This window comes from Lactuca serriola, chromosome 9 (genome assembly GCF_051521515.1).
Source record: "Lactuca serriola cultivar US96UC23 chromosome 9, Lser_US96UC23_V15, whole genome shotgun sequence".
NCBI lineage: Eukaryota > Viridiplantae > Streptophyta > Magnoliopsida > Asterales > Asteraceae > Lactuca > Lactuca serriola.
Window position 1 is genome coordinate 852501 of NC_136416.1, and position 20185 is coordinate 872685.

Genomic DNA, 20185 nt, shown 5'->3' on the forward strand with positions numbered 1-20185 from the left:
TCATTTTTTCTTTAGTCCACGTCCATTAAAAATAAAGACCACATCTTGTACTTCTTTGACATATTACACCGTCTTTTTTGTTTTGCAAGAAGAACATGTGTACCTTCTGACTTCTTTGAATGATTTCAAGGAACGGCCATTGCTTTTCTTTAACTCTCCCCATACACTTTTTCTTAATACCTATATTTTGAACTAGATTTGACAACACATAGGTATACTTCATCTTTTGACATCTATGTCCCATGAAGATATGATCTTCTTCAACATGTGAGATATATTCACCATAATTTTGTATATCAAACAAAAATCTTTGGTTCATACCAAGATCTTTTCACTTGTCATGCATCATACACCATGCACACATTGAATAAACATCATTCCATCAATCTTTGGCTCTTTTACAGAACCATCTATCATCATCATCATCATCATCGACCCTAGAATGTTTTCATCTCGATCGAAAGTACTTCGAATTCAAACGCAAATGTGATCAATCTCTGAGCATCTCCATTTATTATGAAGAATGGTGGATCACTAGCAAGGCTTGGACAAATGATAGCCACTCTGTGGATGAAACACAGATCACCCGGCACAGGGAGCGAAGATGGTGCTATCTGTCCCATTACCAGGGGCAGAAACAACAAGCATCCCGCCACCAGTCCTATACCACAACCATATTACATCTCCTCCGCATGTTCTTCTCAATACTCTTCTTCTTCAATGCTATCTCCATTTTCTTCATCTTTCATTCTTGAACCAAAGGCTCTAATACCACTATGTTGGAGAAAGACATTGAGACATGAAGATATTAGATGTTCTTTTTCATGAAACACAAAGATCTTTTATTAATTTCACAGAATGTCACGATTAGTTTACGTACACATATATAATGTTTGAAGCATCACAACGGTTCATAACTTGACATTCAAACTAACTTATAACTGTCATATTTAACAGAATATAATATAAGTAATTAACAGTCTAGTTTAATTCTAACACTTCCTAATGTCCTAAGCTCTTGCCCTACCCCTGTTTGTTAGTGTGCATGCATGGTTCCATTTGACGTTGTTTATTAGAGACAAATTTTGATTCACTTTGCTTGCATGAGAAAAATGTTTATTTGAAACCAGGCCCACGGTCTCTTTATTTTTATTGCATATATAATACATTTAATTATATAGGTCCAAAAGTATCACATGAAAACAATATATACCAACAATTAATTAATTACAGTTGTGATGGCATGAAGTAAAGGCTGAATATGGTGCTTCTTGACGCACCATGTCATCAGACGTATTCCTTTCTTTGGTCGAGGCAGGCTGCCCACGATCGCAGCAGGTATAATGCTGGAGCCTTGCACCGGAACAACATGGAGGGGTGGTCCTTTTCCATAATCAACTTGATTAAAACCAAGTCGTCCCCATTCCGATATAAACAAGGTTGTGTATCCTAGCGGTGGGGCAAATGGGTCTTCCTTCTTCCCTTGTTCTCCATTAATATTAGTTACCCAATCTGCAAATTCTTTAGGCAGCCTGGCCTTCGCCTCCTGGATCATTCTCACCACCTCAATGGTCGATGATTGTGCCAGGGTGTCGTTAGATGCACTGATAGTCACCGGGAAGAAACAGTTTCCGTAGAAACCTTGTGGTAAAGGAGGATCTACCAGCTGACGGCAGTTTGCAAAAAACACAAGCTTCATCATCCTATTTTCAGACCCTACACCAATCGCCTGAGTCCGGTTCTTCCAGAGAATGGCTGCTACAATTTCAAAAGACGAACAATGTCCAAGGAATTTCTGCTTCAGCCTATTGATGTGGTCGAGTGGAATGTCTATATTGGCATGCTCCAGCTCATAATCTGGGAGCACGAGATTTGATGGTGCTAGGCTAGTTGAAGGATTTGCTCGTGGTTGTGGAAGAAAGTCACGCTGCCACACGGGGGCAACCTTTAGATGCTGGGCACCTCTAGCAAACTCACCAACTGCATTAAGGAACTGCGCTGCTCCTAAACCATCGCATATTGTGTGGCAGAATGTCAGACCCATTACAAACCCATCACCTTCAAACTCTGTCACCTGTACCAAATAAATATGCATGCATGCCATATACCTTCATTTATAAGTGCCGTTTTTATGAGAAATAAGTAATACTAATCTGCATGCGCACATATCTTAATTATGAGTGTTATTTCAACTGCCATTGCCCATTAATCTCTCATTATTTATTTAATATGTACTTTCAATCTTTTGTATGCATGATTGCATCATTCCTTTTTTTGTTTTACTTAGTAATATTTACCTGCATTAGAACAAGAGGGTCGAAGCCTTGATTTTCAGGAGGATGATGAGGAAGTAGTTTGTCGAAAGGAATGGAAGTGATGTCCTCAAAGCAACCAACAGATTCAAGGCTACAAGTGGCAGATGCCTCCACAAACCAAACGCCCTCTCCGCTGCATTCAATCTGAAGGTCATGTGGGTTGTGTTGGGTAAGACGACCAGCTAGAGGATAGTAAGGGACGAGTGCCTTGGACAAGGCCTCCCGTATTGTTGATTTTGCGGCTCCAGGAGCATCCAGTGCCTGGAATACGTGAAGTGTCCGAGCATTGCATCTGAGGACTGGTAATCTATCGATTCGTGAGAGATCAAGCACGGCCGAAGGTGTTGGTGCAAAAGGTGGAACCAAGCTTCCACTGGATTTGTTGACAGAGAATTCCATGGGGTTAAGTTATTATTGCATTGGCATCCTTGTAATATATATATATATATATATATATATATATATATATATATATATATATATATATATATATATATATATATATATATATATATATATATATATATATATATATGACGGACTTCCAAGTCAAGCTAACTAGCTAAGAAATGTTATTATATATAACAGCATTCTCTTCAAAGATTTATAATATTTCTTTATATATATATATATATATATATATATATATATATATATATATATATATATATATATATATATATATATATATATATATAGAAATATTATAAATCTTTGAAGAGAATGCTGTTATATATAATAACATTTCTTAGCTAGTTAGCTTGACTTGGAAGTCCGTCAATCATGAGTGCCCCACTTTAATTTGGGTTCTTCATTTCCTCCCTCCTTTCTTTATTTTTTATTTTCCGATCACCAAATCAAAGATATCGATTATTTTATGCTTTTGAGGAGGGTGGTGGGAACTTAGAAGCGAAGCAGGAAGTGCACATGTGATGCATCACAATTCAAGTGTTACTTACAAAAAGGGTTATATGACCCGGTTAAAATAGTTAAATAACCCGGTTTTCAACCGGGTCTTATGGCTGGCGAGTCTTATGGGGGAAAGGAAATAAAACCCGGTTATAAAACCGGTTCCTATTAGTTTGAAAAAGATGCGGTTCTTATAAAACAACCGGGACATATAAAGAGAGCAGACCAGAAAAAAAACGGACCATAAAAGCATATTAGGCCACGGTTTTGCCGCTAAGAACCGGGTCATATAAACATATAAAAGCCTAGTTGTAATCCCAAAAACCGGGTCATATAAAGAACAATGGTTTTTATAAAAACTTTTTTTTTGTTGAAAAAAACTATATTACATCAAAAGTTACACTGTCTTACAGTTAACCTCCTACACAAGCATCTAGAAAGTGAGACTTACATCCAAACAAATATTTAATACGATAAATATGTTCTAATGAACAACTTCTATTAATGTGGATATGCTAAATAACCAACCATTTAGTCATTGATATAAACATGTTTGTGTGTCACAAAAAACTCATTGGTTTGGTCATTTCTTACTACATAAAACTTACATAAAAAATTAAAAAAAAAAAAAAAAAAAGAAATAGTTATCGCATCACATAGGGATTGTCCCATAATCAAGTTTAGCAGCTATCTGTTATCCTCACTGAAAAATAAACACAACAAAGATTAAGTTTTTTGTCTAACATTTTCAAGATGGTTGAATTTAACAATCACTAAACTAAAAATAGGATGTTATAATTTATAAAGATTAACAACTAACCTTATATGCAGTTTTAGACAACATCATTCATATAATTATTCAGATATTCTATATCCCACGTAGCATGAGTCGTAATCAATACATTTTCCTATAAGAGAGTTTTGTCATTCCAAAGGGTACCAAACTATATGGAATATAAAATTAAAACTAATGGATAACAAAACAGATAGTTTCTTGTTACAGACATAATGAAAAAAGATACTGAATAGGTACTTACTCTGTTCGGGAATCCATATTGTCTGATCATCATAAAATCAAACACCTATTTGATTACATAGTGCCCAAACAGCTCACTCTCGAATACGCCAACGTGGTTGCACTAAAGTTGTGATAGAAAGTAAACATAAATAAGATGAATAAAACTCAAATATCTAATTGTTGGATAAGTAATAAGATAAATAACCTTAGGCAAGCATCCATACAATTGGAGTTGATGTGCTCTTTTCCTACCTAGCAAAAGCCCTAAAATTAAACAAGTAATCGAGTTGTGTTCAATTCATAGACATAATGTTATTTTCATGCAAAAAGAAGAAATTTCTTACATGTTTAAGCAGGTAGTTGGTGTCAAAAGTCAACATTCAATAGAATTTTGAACATGCTTCATTAGAGAATCCAAAATGTATACGACACGGTTTGAATGGAAAATCACCAAGAAACCCAATACATACTAGTAATGTTTAGAAATTTTAGTATGAATGAACAAAAAAACAAATAACTATTAAGATAGATAGAAACTTATGTTACTTTTGCAGGTATTGTGCTACATGAAACAATACTCCATGATGAAGACACATCACATCAACGGGATAACTAATGACATCCAACAGAGTTTCTTGGCAGGCTTTCCCAAGAATCTTAAATGGGGTTAGGAAAGAACATTTGATCATGTGTGTGTGAACCATTGAGTGTAGAATGCTACAAACAAATCAAGTAATATCTTATCAGAAACCTAAAACAAAACAATATTAAAACAAATAATAACAAATTTTGAATGAACTTACATCTACCAAGTTGTTATGATGAACAAATCTGGTAGTTGGAAGCATGCTCCATAGCTGATGGAATTTGGACGAAAATAACTCAGTTGTTGGATGATGTGGTATTGCTGGAGTTGTTTACTATTTTGCTGCATAGAGGGATAATTGTAGAATATGAGGTTTGGAATCATGGTCAGGTAGTGGATGGAAATTTGGACCAAAATACCCTTGTAAAAGGGGTTATGTGGTATTATTGTGTTATTTACCGATTTGTTGCATATAGGGCATTTTTACAGCTGCACATTGCATCCCCTGTCTATGTCGATTCAACATGGTTGTTCATGGTTGACTGCTTTTTAGAATCAAGTAAACAAGTTGTCAGTTAGAGTCCATGTTGTTGTTGAGTTTTGGAGAATTACACTTCTACTTCTATTGTTCATAAGCACTTTCATCAAATGACATAGAAACTCGAACTTAGTGTGAAGGTTGTTGTCAAAAGAAACTCCCTCATAGTTTACAACTTTAATCCCATTAAATATTGCTCATCTCACGACATGATGTTTCTTTGTTTTAATATGTATTTTATCTTAATCGTAGTGTTTATACACTTTAATTGTTAAATCTCCCACCTGGTATTTTCTAATATTTATATATTCAGACGTTAAAAAAACAACTATAGGTTCAAATGTTCAATCTTGTGCACCATGTATTCTGTAAATACAAATCCTTAAGTACAAAAAAAAAAAAAAAAAAAAAAAAAACCAACAACAACAACTAAAACAGGGTCGCGGCATAATGACTTAATGATGCTAATAACCATTTTCATTAAATCTATAATCATCAATAGAAAATAAATCAAATACCAAATAAAGAAACTTACAAGCTACAACAGTAGAACGACATTTAGCGGTGGCGAAAAGAGAACCAGCAGAGATGCGGAGTCGTCCGTCTATACGAGGATTGTTGCACTGATAACGATTTGGCTAGCTAGTGATACGAGGTAAAGGATATGGAAAAATCGAGGATAGGAGAAGGGTTTGAGGCGACGGTGCAGTGGTAAATGTCTTTGGTTGCTGTGAAGGAAAAAGAAGAGGAGGGATACAGAGTGACAACGTGGTCTGGCGTTTGATTGTACCTCAAATTTGTGGCGGGATATCCAAAAATTTTACCTCAAAATATGTCCGCCCAATTTACTTTATTTTCATATATTTTTAGAATAAGATTTTGATGTATCCCCATGTTTTTGGTTTGTAATTATTAGTATAATATCAATTTACAAGGAATCTATAGCCTTTTTTTATAACGTAATAAAATTTTATTTATAAAGATACTTAAAGTGTAGCCAATTTGTTATATATATATATATATATATATATATATATATATATATATATATATATATATATAGATAGAGTCAAGATCAAATAAGAAGGAAATATATATATATATATATATATATATATACCAAAAAACTACAAAAAAAAAAAGTAAATATTTCATATGCATTCATTATATAAACAATTCATTTCTTTTACAAGAAAAAAAAAACAATATGAACAACATATTTAATTTCAATCTTATAAATATATTTTCATCAAAATTAATTAATAATAAGAATCTTTAACTATTCTATAATTTATGATTACAGAGATTAACGTGTTGAGGTTAATTGACCAATCATGCAAGACTTACAGAGACACAAAAGGTGGACGGAATTTATGTAAGTTATAATAGATTATTGAAAATTTATAATCACTTTGGCATTTCATATTGAATAACATGTTTTGGATTCCGAAGTATGTGGGTTGTGATATTTATAATCCTTCATCGTGATCTAATCGTAAGTAAGTAGTATCATGAACATCATCATTTGAAGATGGAATGTCGATAGAAAATGGGGGTAACCCGGCAAATAGATCGTACACTTCCTCGTCTACAACATTATCAATACCCTTAACTACCACGTCGTGGTCGGACCATTAAAGCGTCGCGGTTCATCTAGCAGAACAACAAACTCGTTAAGAAATTAATCTTAACTGATCAAGACATATTGAATCCAATGATTTAATTCCAATTAATTCCAATTTTTTGCATCATAAAGGTCAGTGACTTGCTTAACAACTCACTAATGTTCTAGAGTTGCTCAAACTCCAAGAACACGAGGTTCTTTTTATTATGGAGTGTAAATCAAATTATTCTCCTTGCTACAACGTACAATACAGATACATAATATATATACATCAAACATATGGGTTTCATATGAGTCGGGCTATGATGTGGGCTAATCTATAATACAACACATACAATGCAATATGTATGATAACATCCCCCCGCAGTTTCATCGGGAAGTGAGTTACAGACGTTTAAATTGGTGTGAAAATCCGATAATAGGCTGGTGGGTTGACCTTTGGTGAAAATGTCGGCATACTGAGCTGAGGATAGAACATGTACAACACGTATGTGACCAAGAGCTACTTTTGTAACGGACAAAGTGAATCTTGATTTATATGATGTTGAACTGGGTTAATTGAGATGTATATCGCACTGATGTTGTCACAGTGGACTATAGTTGCTTTTGGCGTGGGACAACGGAGCTTAAGTAAGAGATTACGGATCCATAAAGTCTCTGCAACGGCGTTTGCAACACCATAATATTCTACCTCTACACTGGATTGAGAAATCGTGCCATGTCGTTTTGAGGACCAGGATATAAGATTGTCCCCAAGAAAGACGCAGTAGCCTGATGTGGACTATGAAGTGGTTGGGAAACCCCTATAATTTACATCAAAATAAGAAACAAGGGATTAAGTGGGGGAGATACGAAGTTGGTGTGACATTCATAAAATACTTGAAAATTTTAAACTTTTTAATCAACCCAAAACCATCATTGTTTACAAATTGTTTTCAAAATAAGTTTCACATAAGAGAAATCCCAAAAATCATAAAACAAAAACATGAGGAGGTGCATGATCACGCTTTCGCCTTCCCACGATCCTCGTAGGTACCTGAAACATAATCAAAAATTGTAAGTCCAAAGCTCAGTGAGTTTCCCCCAAAATACCACCACAACGCATAATTATAGATATCATAGCAACATCATGCATACAGAACCTTCAGCATGTCTGGATCGCGCATTGGACCTTCAGCCTGTCTGGACTGTTCTTCGGGCCTTCGGCATGACTGGTCCGCGTCACAGGCCTTTGGTCTATCTGGGCCGCCCTGGGTCTGTTGGCCTTCAGCACAAATCAGGACCGCCTCAACCCAACCACACACACACGTCAACATATACTATCACTCATAAACATATAATCAATCAACAGATAAACAAACAGATCTTACAAATCAATAAGCATAGCATTATCCTATCTACCATGATACAAATCTACTAGATCACTATAATAACTAATCATGCAGTAATCAATCCAAAAGGGTCGGCCTTGGTGCCTTCGACCCAATAAGTATAGTGAGGAACACTCACCTCACATGTTGTATAGATTTGACAAGGCCCGACTCCGAATCTCACATCTCTACTCAACGCCTACAACCACCAGGTGACCAATTTCCATCAAAATCCCGAAATACCCAAAGTACTTTTAAGGTCAATGTAACCCCCAATTTATTTATTAGATAAATAAATAAATAAATAAATTAATGAACGAATAGTAGCCCTAAAATAACTAATTATATAGATAGGACGGTATCGAAGGGCTAATTGTCATTATTTTAGAAGTTGGGGGTTAAAAGTGTGAATTCCGGACTCAGTTTGTATTATTTATGAAAACAGGGGCTCCGTGGTAATTATTTGGATTTAATTTGAAAGTGAAAGAGGTGGAAGGGTTGAATATGTCATAATTAAGATATTGGGGTCAAAAGGGGTAAGATAGGGAGCTGAATTGTAAAGATTTTAGGAGATGGGGGCTGTTTGTTGATTTATGGGACTTAAATTGTAACGGATTTTGATGCAGGGGGTTTAAATGGTAAATATGGGCCTTATTTTGAAAGGAAATGTCATGAGGAGGGACTGTTTATGTCAATATGGCAAGATGTTTATGTCAGCCAGCAGCTGGGGTCGAGTCTGCGGGACTTCAACAAGTGTGGGATTGTGTCTTCGGGACTTCAGCAGTGTGAGGTGAGTTACCTTCCAGTAGCGGTGGGTCTACGACCACAATGCCGGCCCACCTGTAGGAGTTGTATGATAGATGATTGTCTTTGTGATATCATCTAGGTTTGCTGCTACTTGATATGTTATATGCTGGCATGATATGTTATATGTGATAGTAGTAGAGTTCGGTTGTTAGGACCGAAAAGGTAGGTCAGACACCCCAGATATGTCTGATAATATGTGCTGATATGTTTATATGCTAGCATGATATGTTATATGTGATAGTGGTAGTAGGAGGGGAATAGTCCCCAAGTTCGGTTGTTAGGACCGCAGGGTAGTTCGGACACCCCATATATGTCTGATAGTATGTTTATGTTATGATATATATGATAGTAGCAGTAGGGGGTGGAATAGTCCCCGAGGGTCGGTTGTTAGGACCGACGGGTAGGTCAACACCCCAGAATGGTTTGACATGGGTAGGAAGGCACCCCAGAATGGCCGCATGGGTAGGTCGGCACCCCAGAATGGCCGTACGGGTAGGTCGGCACCCCAGAATGGTCGTACTGGGTAGGTCGGGCACCCCAGAATTTCCTGGAAGTATGTATGCTATGTGATTGTATGGTATGTGGTATGATGGGGGAACTCACTAAGCTTCATGCTTACAGTTTTCAATTTTGGTTTCACGTACTTCGTGTTTAAAGGAAAGGAGTCGGCTTGATCGCAACGCATCACACTATGTTTTCCGCACATGAGATCTTTGGGATTGCACTCTGATATGGTTTTATGATAATATGTTTTGATTAATGACACTTTGGTTTTGACATGAGATATCATTATGAACGTTTTTATACTTATGGTTTTATATAATAGCCTATTTAAAAATGAAATTTTTGGCCTTGAAAATTGGGACGTTATAGTCAAACTTAGCCAAAGGGTCAAGAGGTCAATAAAAGTCAGGTCAGCTTGACTACCACGTCGTGGTACCCTTGTACCACGTCGTGGTTTTAGATACGACAAAACAGTCGTGAACCACCCTGCCACCATGTCGCGGTGGCCTTGCCACATCGTGGTTATAGATTTTTCAGCAGCATACTGCATTCAGCCACCTCATTTTATTCCAAAAGTTCTCTAACTCAAATCTGAACTTTATCCAATAAAACCCTCCAAATGCATAGATCTCGACTTTTAAAGTCTAAAACACTTCATGGCTTCACCAATAATCGTCCAGTCTATGGGGTTACTTTACCAAAAGCTACAAGAGAGTCTTTAACACCATAAAATTCGGTGCTTTCCAGACATGCATGTCAAATGCATGTCTTGAACTCTTATTAGGTCAAAATAGGGCAAAAAGGCCAAGATTTCTGTAACATCCCAAAAATCATGACCAAAAATATTCTTTTTAAAGACATTAAATAAGTCATAAGTATCAAATCATTTCATTCGTAAGTAAAGGTTTATATCAAATTAGAGTATCATCTCAAAACATATTCTTTTTATTAGAGTAAACATCTCAGGCTAAAACTTCTTGGTGAGTGTGCCATGCAATCATCCCGAGCTTTTCCTTCCGCTACCAAAAGTACCTGAAACCAAAACTAAAAGTCGTAAGTGTAACATCCCTAATCCAGCAGACCAAGAAAAAAGAAAAGAGAAGCCGAAATCAGTGAGTCAACTCGTCGAGTCCAAGGAAGAACTCGATGAGTCAGAGTGAGTTCCGTGTTGCATATTAAGTGGCCGACTCGACGAGTCGGGGGGAACTAACTCGGCAAGTCAGGTCTGAGTTGGGAAACCCTAATTTCGGGACTTGCTGCCCTATTTAAGCATCCTATTCTCCTCTTTAGGGTCTCAATTACAACCTCTCTAATCCAGAACCGAAACCCTAGCCACCCAACTTCATTTCTTGAGATTTTGTGAGGATTAAGGTCCATTTGGAGTGCATCTTGAAGGTTTGAGAGAAAGGAGTCCAAATCTATGAATTGGAAGCATTGGAATGGACTCTAATCGACATATTGGTGATGACACAGAGTGGACTCGGCGAGTCGGGTCGCAAACCCTAATCTCTTCTGGTTATGAGTTAGATCAGTGAGTGAGTGGTGACTCAGTGGGTTGGACAAGACTAGGACTTGGAGATTCAAAAACTCGATGAGTCATGGGGTGACTCGGCGAGTCGAGTCGTAAGTTGTAGGGTTTCTGGAGACTATGAACTCGGCGAGTCAATAGGTTGACTCGACGAGTAGGGTCTACCTGGAAGGTTGAATTTGACCAGGAATTTGACCTTGATAAGGACTTTGACCAGAGTCGACTTAGTTTGACTTCTGGAGGACAGTTTAGGACTAAGTCTTATGTTGGTATTGGTAGCTCGGGGAGCTAGAGGAGCAGTGGTTCAGAGAATTGTCGGATAGCAATAAGGAGGGTATCAACAAGAGCTTTAGCAGTGCGAGGCGAGCTTCCCTTCAGTAGGAGCGGGTCTAAGGCACCAAGGCCGGCCCATATTATGATAGTAGTTGAGTGTGGGCGGGGCCCGAATCTCCTAGACATCGAAGTGTGGGCGGGGCCCGAATCTCCATGAGAGTGGGCGGACCCCGAGTCTCTTAGTTGTATGATATATGAGTATGATAAATGGTAGTTTGGGGAGACTCACTAAGCTTTGTGCTTACAATTTCAGTTTTGGTTTCAGGTACTTCAACCAGCTCGACGAGTCAGAGAGTAGACTCGTCGAGTTGGCGCTATGTGAGGAAACCCACCATTGAGAGAAATCGTAATCGTCCACTTGAGCTAGAGAGTGAGAGATGAGCTAATCTTATGGTCATGAGTGCACTTTTGAAGGAGAAGATGAGAGTATCAAATCTTGGATAAAGAGGAGGTTGTGGATTTAAAGGTTCATCAGAGTTTTGTTTCGGTTGGAGGTAAAAAGATGCTAACTTGATCATTTCCTTATGAGATCTTGGTTTAGGGACTTTCTAGGGTTTTCTTCCATCCTTTTTATGTCGGTTGAGTCCTTTGAGCATGTTTTGAGGTTGAAATCTCAGATCTGGAGTATATGAGGTCTTGTGAGTCCAAAGACCCGAACTTTATTGAGTTAGAGATAAGATATTGTGCATCTAACCCTTTTTGGAGCTTGAATTGGCATTATGGAGCAAATATGACATGCATGAACATAAATATCGAAGCTTTACGTCCTAATCGAGCCTTAGGAAGTCAGATCTGGAGCATGTAGCATGGGTTCTGCCTTAAAATGTCTGAATGAGAATTTGACTTTAGGGATTCGACGAGTCAATGAGCTGACTCGAAAAGTCGGTTAGGGTTTTCCCCGATGTGTCTGGACATGGGTAACTCGACGAGTTGGTGAGACAACTCGATGAGTTAAGTTGAGTTTTCACAATGTTCTGAAGGAACAAGGAGGACTCGACGAGTCACATAGATTCACTCGGCGAGTCAGGTCAACATGGACAGTTGACTCGAGTGTTGACTTCTGTTAACTTCAGGGTTTTGGTCAAGGCGGGGGTTATGGGGACCATGGAGAGGTAAAATGGTCTTTTACCCATTCCAAGAGTTTGAGAAGGAGAGAATAACCTAGTTTACTTAGAGTCATGAATTAAATGTAAATTAGAGATAATTATATTATGTTATTAGGAGGAGGCTAGTTCGAGATTCGTGTACGAGATTATTTACTTGCTTGCTTACGAGGTGAGTCTTTTCACTATACTTACCTAGATTAGTAATCTTTGTGTGACCAGAGAGTCTTATGTTTTTATATTGAGTATTGTGATATCTTGCATTATGTCTTTGTGATTTATGTTGTGTATTATTCTGAGCTTACTGAGTTAGGACCAGAGGGTCCATCCGAGCTGTCGAACCGGAGGGTTCCACTGAGACACATTGATCAAAGGGTCTTATCTGAGTATAGTCATGAGAGGCTAACGAGTTATGTGTGGTATTTTAGGTAACTCACTAAGCTTCGTGCTTACCGTGTTATGTGTTTCAGGTGCCTCTCATAATCACGGGAAGCCACCAGCTTGATTGTACACACCGATTTGAGACCCTGTGAATGATTCTGGGATAGTGACAGTTTATGTGGTTTTGTGTTGACATTTGAACAATATTGTTTTGATAAATATATTATGAGTTTTTATGTGTTTTAAAAATGAAAATTTTGGTTTGAAAAATTACATCGTTATATGTTGGATATACCCACCCTTGATATCACTTCATCAACCGTCATCATAAGTATCCTTCTTTATCCCTATACATTAAATTTTTTTGAACCTTATAACTAGGAACATTTTGCTTGCTTATACACAAATGTTATCCTTGATTGGTGGTTTTAAATTTATTTTTAGGTGTAGTATGAACTTTTTATCTAGAAGTAAGTAGTCACGATTGATTCTGACTCTCCTTTAGGAGACACGTCTTTTGCGACCATTGATGAGCAGACATACAAAAAATACATTTCCATGCATATGTATAATAATATTTCTTATTTATGTACGTGGCTCCTAATATTTTTTGGGAAATATAATTGTTGAACATTTAAGGGATGATGTGATCCATGACTTATACTGAATACATACATTGCATATCAAGGGGTGAATAATCTTAATATGAGTTTCTTATTTGAAATGGTTCATTAATATAAAACCTTGATTATCAAAGTTTCCATTTAAATTAGCTAGCACCAATGTATATAACATTTATACGCCACATAAAGGCTAGCATGTTGGTTAGATGGGCGTACATATGGCATTGATGAACCCACAAACAATTTTCATATTGATGTTGATTGATAATGTAAACCTATATTCATACGAACAAGTGGAAAACTATGAATGTATATCATCATATTATGATGAAAATCAATCTAATAATGATGATCGTAATCCAATCAATATGATAAAGTATATTACAAGGTTTTATATTTTTGGTTTTGAAGAAAACTTTATGGGGAAATATGTAACCCATTACCACTGCTTGATAGTAATTAAAACATAACTTGCTAGTTGCCTTCGAATTATGGATTAGAGTTTAGAGTTTAGGGTGTAGCGTTTTTATCGATTTAGCTTCCTAGAATATTCCATGGACGACATCAACCAGATCTCACCCTTTACCTTCGAAGTAGGGAAATAGAAAGTGGGAATGTGTGGGTTCTTTACTTATAATAGCAATGGACTTCTTATTCCTTAACTGTAATAACAATGTAATGAGATATTTTTCAAATTGACATAACCTAAGTTACCGCAATCCAAATTAATTGTTCTGTCACGACCCTCAAACACACACACACACACACATATATATATATATATATATATATATATATATATATATATATATATATATAGGATATAGATCCGGTAAGAATTTTTTTTTGGTGGGAAGGTAAGAAGTTTCTTTTCTACATATTTTTTTGACGAACAAAAGAAATGAAGCACTAGATGATTCATTTGTAAGATGATTCATAAGAAAAAATTCCCAAAAAAACATCTTTATGATTCATTTTTAAGTAAATTAAGAAAAAATTCGCTTTTGTGACAATTCTAGTGAATAACAACAAAATCATTGTATAAATGAATCATCAAGATGTTTTTTTGAGAATTTTTTCTTGTGAATCATCTTACAAATGAATCATCTAATGATTCATTTTGTTTGTTTGCGAAAAAAATATGTAGAAAAAAAACTTCTTACCTTCTACCAAAAATTTCATTCTTATTTGATCTTGACTCTCTCTCTCTCTCTCTCTCTCTCTCTCTCTATATATATATATATATATATATATATATATATATATACACACACACACTAAGATTATTAATTTTTAATCAAAGAAGGGAAAAAAAGAACTTAAAATTAGAGACCTAAAAACAAAGGAATTTATTTATTATTCTCCTTTATTTCCCTCCAAAACGATTTTTACCATTTAATTTCCCTTTTGAAATTCCTTCTAATTTTTTTGCATATTCATTTTCCTTCATATCTCCCTCCAATTTCATTCCATATTTGTTTCCCCCTGGATTCTCCCTCCAAATTTATTGGCTTACTCAGTTACTCATTGTCCGTCAACATTAAAATGAATACAACTTTTCTTTGTTGTTGTCCCAGATTCCATATAATACTTGACTACCAGTTGATGTAGCCATAAATGCTTTCATCCCCTCCCACCAGCATCGAAGCCTGATCTTTGGAGGAGCCTTGACACTGCAACGAACATCTATTCTCCAACACCATCGCTATTTCTCCAATCCTTTACCATCAAGGTACTCCAATTCTATTACACATCATGTTTAGCTTTGTAAATATGTAGAAGGGTAGTTTGGTAATTTATTGATGTAAAGATGTTAAGTTAGTCGTTCAGATGTTTTGTTAAGTGGTAGTTTAATAAAGTGTATATCTGTAGTTTGTTACTGATTATTTTCAATTAATGAGAGTTTACTTTCTCTTCTTTCTTATCTCTTTTTCTCATGTAATTTCTCTCTCTAGAATGTAAAATGGTATCAGAGCATATGCTTCCAATTCAGATTTCATAATCTGATTTGTGATTCAATTTCTCGATTCAAAATTGTTCATTCCAAATCAGATCAGATCTGGAAAACTTGTGGTGTCTCTGTTTTTCTGTGTGCATTACTGGAAGAACAAATAGAAACTAAGTAGATAATCATAGGAATCAATGGTTATTAAATTTCAATCTATTTTATCAATATCTCTTATGCTTTACAATTTAAAGTTTTATTCAGGGTAGGTGAATTTTTTCAGTATATCTTATATGTTTTTTTACAGAGTGCATGAATTTCAGAAGTGATAATGATATGACTAAATAGTGACCAAACATATGCCTCATTTGTCCAAATCCAGTTTGTTCCTTCGTACCTGGCTTAGAGAAGCTCATAAGGATATTGAACCTCAAGGGTATTTCTGTCATTTCTTTATTCAGTGAGTTATACAAGTCAGTTAGTGTTAGTTTATTGTTTATGTATATAATATAAAAGTTTGTACTATGTTTTGGTTAATTGAAACTTTTGATTCCAAATCTAAGGGTATTTCTGTCATTTCTTTATTCAGTGAGTTATACAAGTCAGTTAGTGTTAGTTTATTGTTTATGTATATAATATAAAAGCTTGTACTATGTTTTGGTTAATTGAAACTTTTGATTCCAAATCTATCACTATAAAAAATGATGTTGATGAAAAGCTTGATTTTGACACATTGATAGGAATCATATCACGTTGTTAATTTGTTTTACCTAAATTGGGTATGATGTGATTTTTGGTTGGTGTTAATTGTTGAGTTCACAAATAGTTTAGTAGTTTGAGTCAGGCATCACTTCATGTCCTTAAGATTCTGGTTGAATGTTATTGTTGCAAGCAAGTTAATTATGTGTGTATCATTGATTGTTTCAAACAACTCATCTTTTACTGAAATGGATTTGCTTTCATTTACTGATGGTTTGGATTATTAGCTATGTTACTGCTTTTGTTGCTTTAAGTTTTACAAGGCTGATTTTTGTAATAAAACTGATGAATATTTTTTAATTATATGTACAATGTCTTTTTCTTGGTTTAATAAAAGTCCCAGTCCTTTGAAAAGGAAAACTTATAAGATAATTGTTAATTTCAAAGTGTGATGTTGTAAGTTGAATACCATATCTATGTTTGATGTCACATGTGCCAAATTACAAGGCTACAAAGTGATGAATCTTCAACTATTTTGGTTTGGATTTGTAAATTCAGTGGTTGGTTTGGCTACCCTGTAAATTTTGGGTATGGAATGATATTTGTAAATTCGAACTCAATCATTAAGCCACATTTATATAAAAAAAAACTGAGAAAACCCGGTTGTTAAAAAACGGGTCATATAGCTTCCTAGAATGTGTGATGCGTGTCATCCTGTAATACTAATAGAACTCGGTTTTTTTATGGAGGCCGGGTCACATATGAATACAGCTAAAAAGTCCCGGTTGTTATGCCGGGAACCGGGTTATTTAAGCATAATATATACACCGGTTCTTTAAACTAAACCGAGTCATAATGTTATTTCTTGAATAAATCCCGGTTTTTGCATAATATATCCCGGTTTTCCTAAAAACCGGGTCCTATTTGGCGAGTCCTATAACACATTTTGTAGTAGTGACAGTGTTATTTGTTTTATCCAAGAACAACTTCTTGATCATTTTTGTCTACATCCATGCATAATCGTTTGTGTTTTAGAATAAGGGAAACATGCAGAAAAGTTTTAAAAATTTGTTTTGGTTTATGATCTAGTTCTAAGTTCAGTTTTATTAACAAAAAAAAAACTGATTATTAAATGTAATCAATTTAACTCTTTTGTATTAAGTCTACAAAATATTTTAAGTGTTGTGAACTATGTGATAAAATGAACATCTTTATTAGAATCATACAATCTTAATAAGCATACCGCAGACATGCAGAATAATGTTAAATATAAATTTTTAATTATGTTTTATGTTTAATATCTTATTTCAATTAAGAAAATAAGTATAATAGATTGACTATTCAAAAATTATAGCATTAAAATAATAACAGTTTATATCAACCTTATATTTAAATTAATAAATTATGTATATTAGGTTGATAGTTGAATAGTTTATATATATATATATATATATATATATATATATATATATATATATATATATATATATATATATATATATATATATGTGTGTGTGTGTGTGTGTTAATGAGTTTTTTATATTTATTGTGTGTTAGAGTGCACCAATACGAATTTAATAAAAATTAAATAATTATTTAAATAAATAAAAATAGATGTTAAATGATTTACATAGATGTATGTATCTTAAATGATATCCATAATTATAATTAGAAAAAATTCTCCGGCGTTACCGGGGTTGGAAGGTATTGCTTTGTAAAGTAAGTAGCATGTTGAATTGCATTGAGATAATCTAGTAAAGGAAGATAAACAATGTCATCTAATTACATAAGTAAAGAAATCTAAATCATTATTTCTTGCAATAAATCAGGAAAATAAAGAAATTGTCTAACAAATTGAACTTTATTGTCATGTATGGCAACGGCCGGAAAACCAGTCCGAAAAATATAGACCGTTGTTTTTTGTCTGTTAATGTGAGGGTAATTTGGTCTTTTAAGGTAATAGAGACTGAATTTGTGACGACGGGTAAACCATATGAACCATTTATGTAATTTTGGCGTTGGTAGTGGTAGTGGTGATGGCAGCTGGTGGGTGGCTTTATGGTATTGGGTGAGTATATTCTAATAAATAAAACATTAATTTAAAACCAAAAAGAGAAATATAAATTAATAAAAAAATCGGATTAGGAGTAAAAGAGTGATTTCGGTTTCCATCGTTGTCCTCAATGTGTTAAATCTGGAAAACCACAGGGACCAATCGTGTAATTTTGTCTAACAATAATAATAATAATAATAATAATAATAATAATAATAATAATAATAATAATAATAATAATAATAAGGGACCATTTCTGCCAAAAGACTAAATACTAATAATATGTAATAAAAGGCGAGAGTTATGAAAAATTCAAACGAAAATGAAAGGTTGTTTGTGAACAAAAGCATAAAGGTGAATGGTCAATGTTGTAAGTAGTTTTTCAAAACCAACATAAGTTGGAGGACCAAAAGTGACAAAAAAATTAACAAAAAAAAAGAGCAAACATACATAACCTTAGGGACCAACATAAGTAAAGATATTTAAATCATTATTTCTTGTAATAACTGAGGAAAATAAAGAAGTGGTCTCACAAATTGAACTTTATTGTCATGTATGGCAGCGGCCGGAAAACCAATCCGGAAAATATAGATCGTTGCTTTTTGTCCGTTAATGTGAGGGTAATTTGGTCTTTTAAGGTCGTGTAATTTTGTCTAACAACAACAACAACAACAACAATAACAACAACAACAATAATAATAATAATAATAATAATAATAATAATAATAATAATAATAATAATAATAATAATAATAATAATAATAATAATAATAATAATAATAATAATAATGAGGGACCATTTCTGCCAAAAGACTAAATACTAATAATATGTAATAAAAGGCAAGGGTTATGAAAATTTCAAACGAAAGTGAAAGGGTTGTTTGTGAACAAAAACATAAAGGTGAAGGGTCAATGTTGTAAGTAGTTTTTTAAAACCAACATAAATTGGAGGACCAAAAGTGACAAAAAAAAATTGACGAAAAAAGAGCAAACACATAACCTTAGGGACCAACATAAGTAAAGAAATCTAAATCATTATTTTTGCAATAAATGAGGAAAATAAAGAAATGCTCTCACAAATTGAACTTTATTGTCATGTATGGCAGCGGCCGGAAAACCAATCCGGAAAATATAGATCGTTGTTTTTTGTCCGTTAATGTGAGGGTAATTTGGTCTTTTAAGGTCGTGTAATTTTTTCTAACAACAACAACAACAACAACAACAACAAAAATAATAATAATAATAATAATAATAATAATAATAATAATAATAATAATAATAATAATAATAATAAGGGACCCTTTCTGCCAAAAGACTAAATACTAATAATATGTAATAAAAGGCGAGGGTTATGAAAAATTCAAACGAAAGTGAAATGGTTGTTTGTGAACAAAAACATAAAGGTGAAGGGTCAATGTTGTAAGTAGTTTTTTAAAACCAACATAAGTTAGAGGACCAAAAGTGACAAAAAAATTGACAAAAAAAGAGCAAACACATAACCTTAGGGACCAACATAAGTAAGGAGATCTAAATCATTATTTTTGCAATAAATGAGGAAAATAAAGAAATGCTCTCACAAATTGAACTTTATTGCCATGTATGGCAGCGGCCGGAAAATATAGACCGTTGTTTTTTGTCCGTTAATGTGACGGTAATTTGGTCTTTTAAGGTAGTAGGGACTGAATTTGTGACGACGGGTAACCATATGGACCATTTATGTAATTTTGGCGTTGGTGGTGGTGGTGGTAATGACAGCTGGTGGGTGGCTTTATGGTATTGGGTGTGTATTTTTTGATAAATAAAACATTAATTTAAAACCAAAAAGAGAAATATAAATTAATAAAAAAAA

The 20185-nt window shown here is 34.5% G+C and overlaps 1 protein-coding gene across 1 annotated transcript; it reads right to left on the reverse strand.

Moving 5' to 3' along the window:
* Positions 1–1115: 1115 nt before the first annotated feature.
* LOC145075266 (HXXXD-type acyl-transferase family protein) lies at positions 1116–2734 on the reverse strand. The gene is made up of 2 exons (XM_079021566.1): positions 2298–2734; positions 1116–2074 (listed from the first exon to the last, which is right to left on the reverse strand). The coding sequence occupies exons 1-2, from the start codon at positions 2712–2714 to the stop codon at positions 1220–1222; spliced, it is 1272 nt and encodes a 423-aa protein (XP_078877692.1). The 5' UTR covers positions 2715–2734; the 3' UTR covers positions 1116–1219.
* Between the last annotated feature and the right edge of the window lie 17451 nt (positions 2735–20185).

Bases quoted from the DNA above. Each gene is read 5' to 3' on its own strand.
- LOC145075266 (XM_079021566.1), bottom strand. From the start codon at position 2,714: ATGGAATTCTCTGTCAACAAATCCAGTGGAAGCTTGGTTCCACCTTTT. The intron at 2,075-2,297 runs GTAAATATTACT...TATTTGGTACAG, and splicing joins ACCCTCTTGTTCTAATGCAG to GTGACAGAGTTTGAAGGTGA.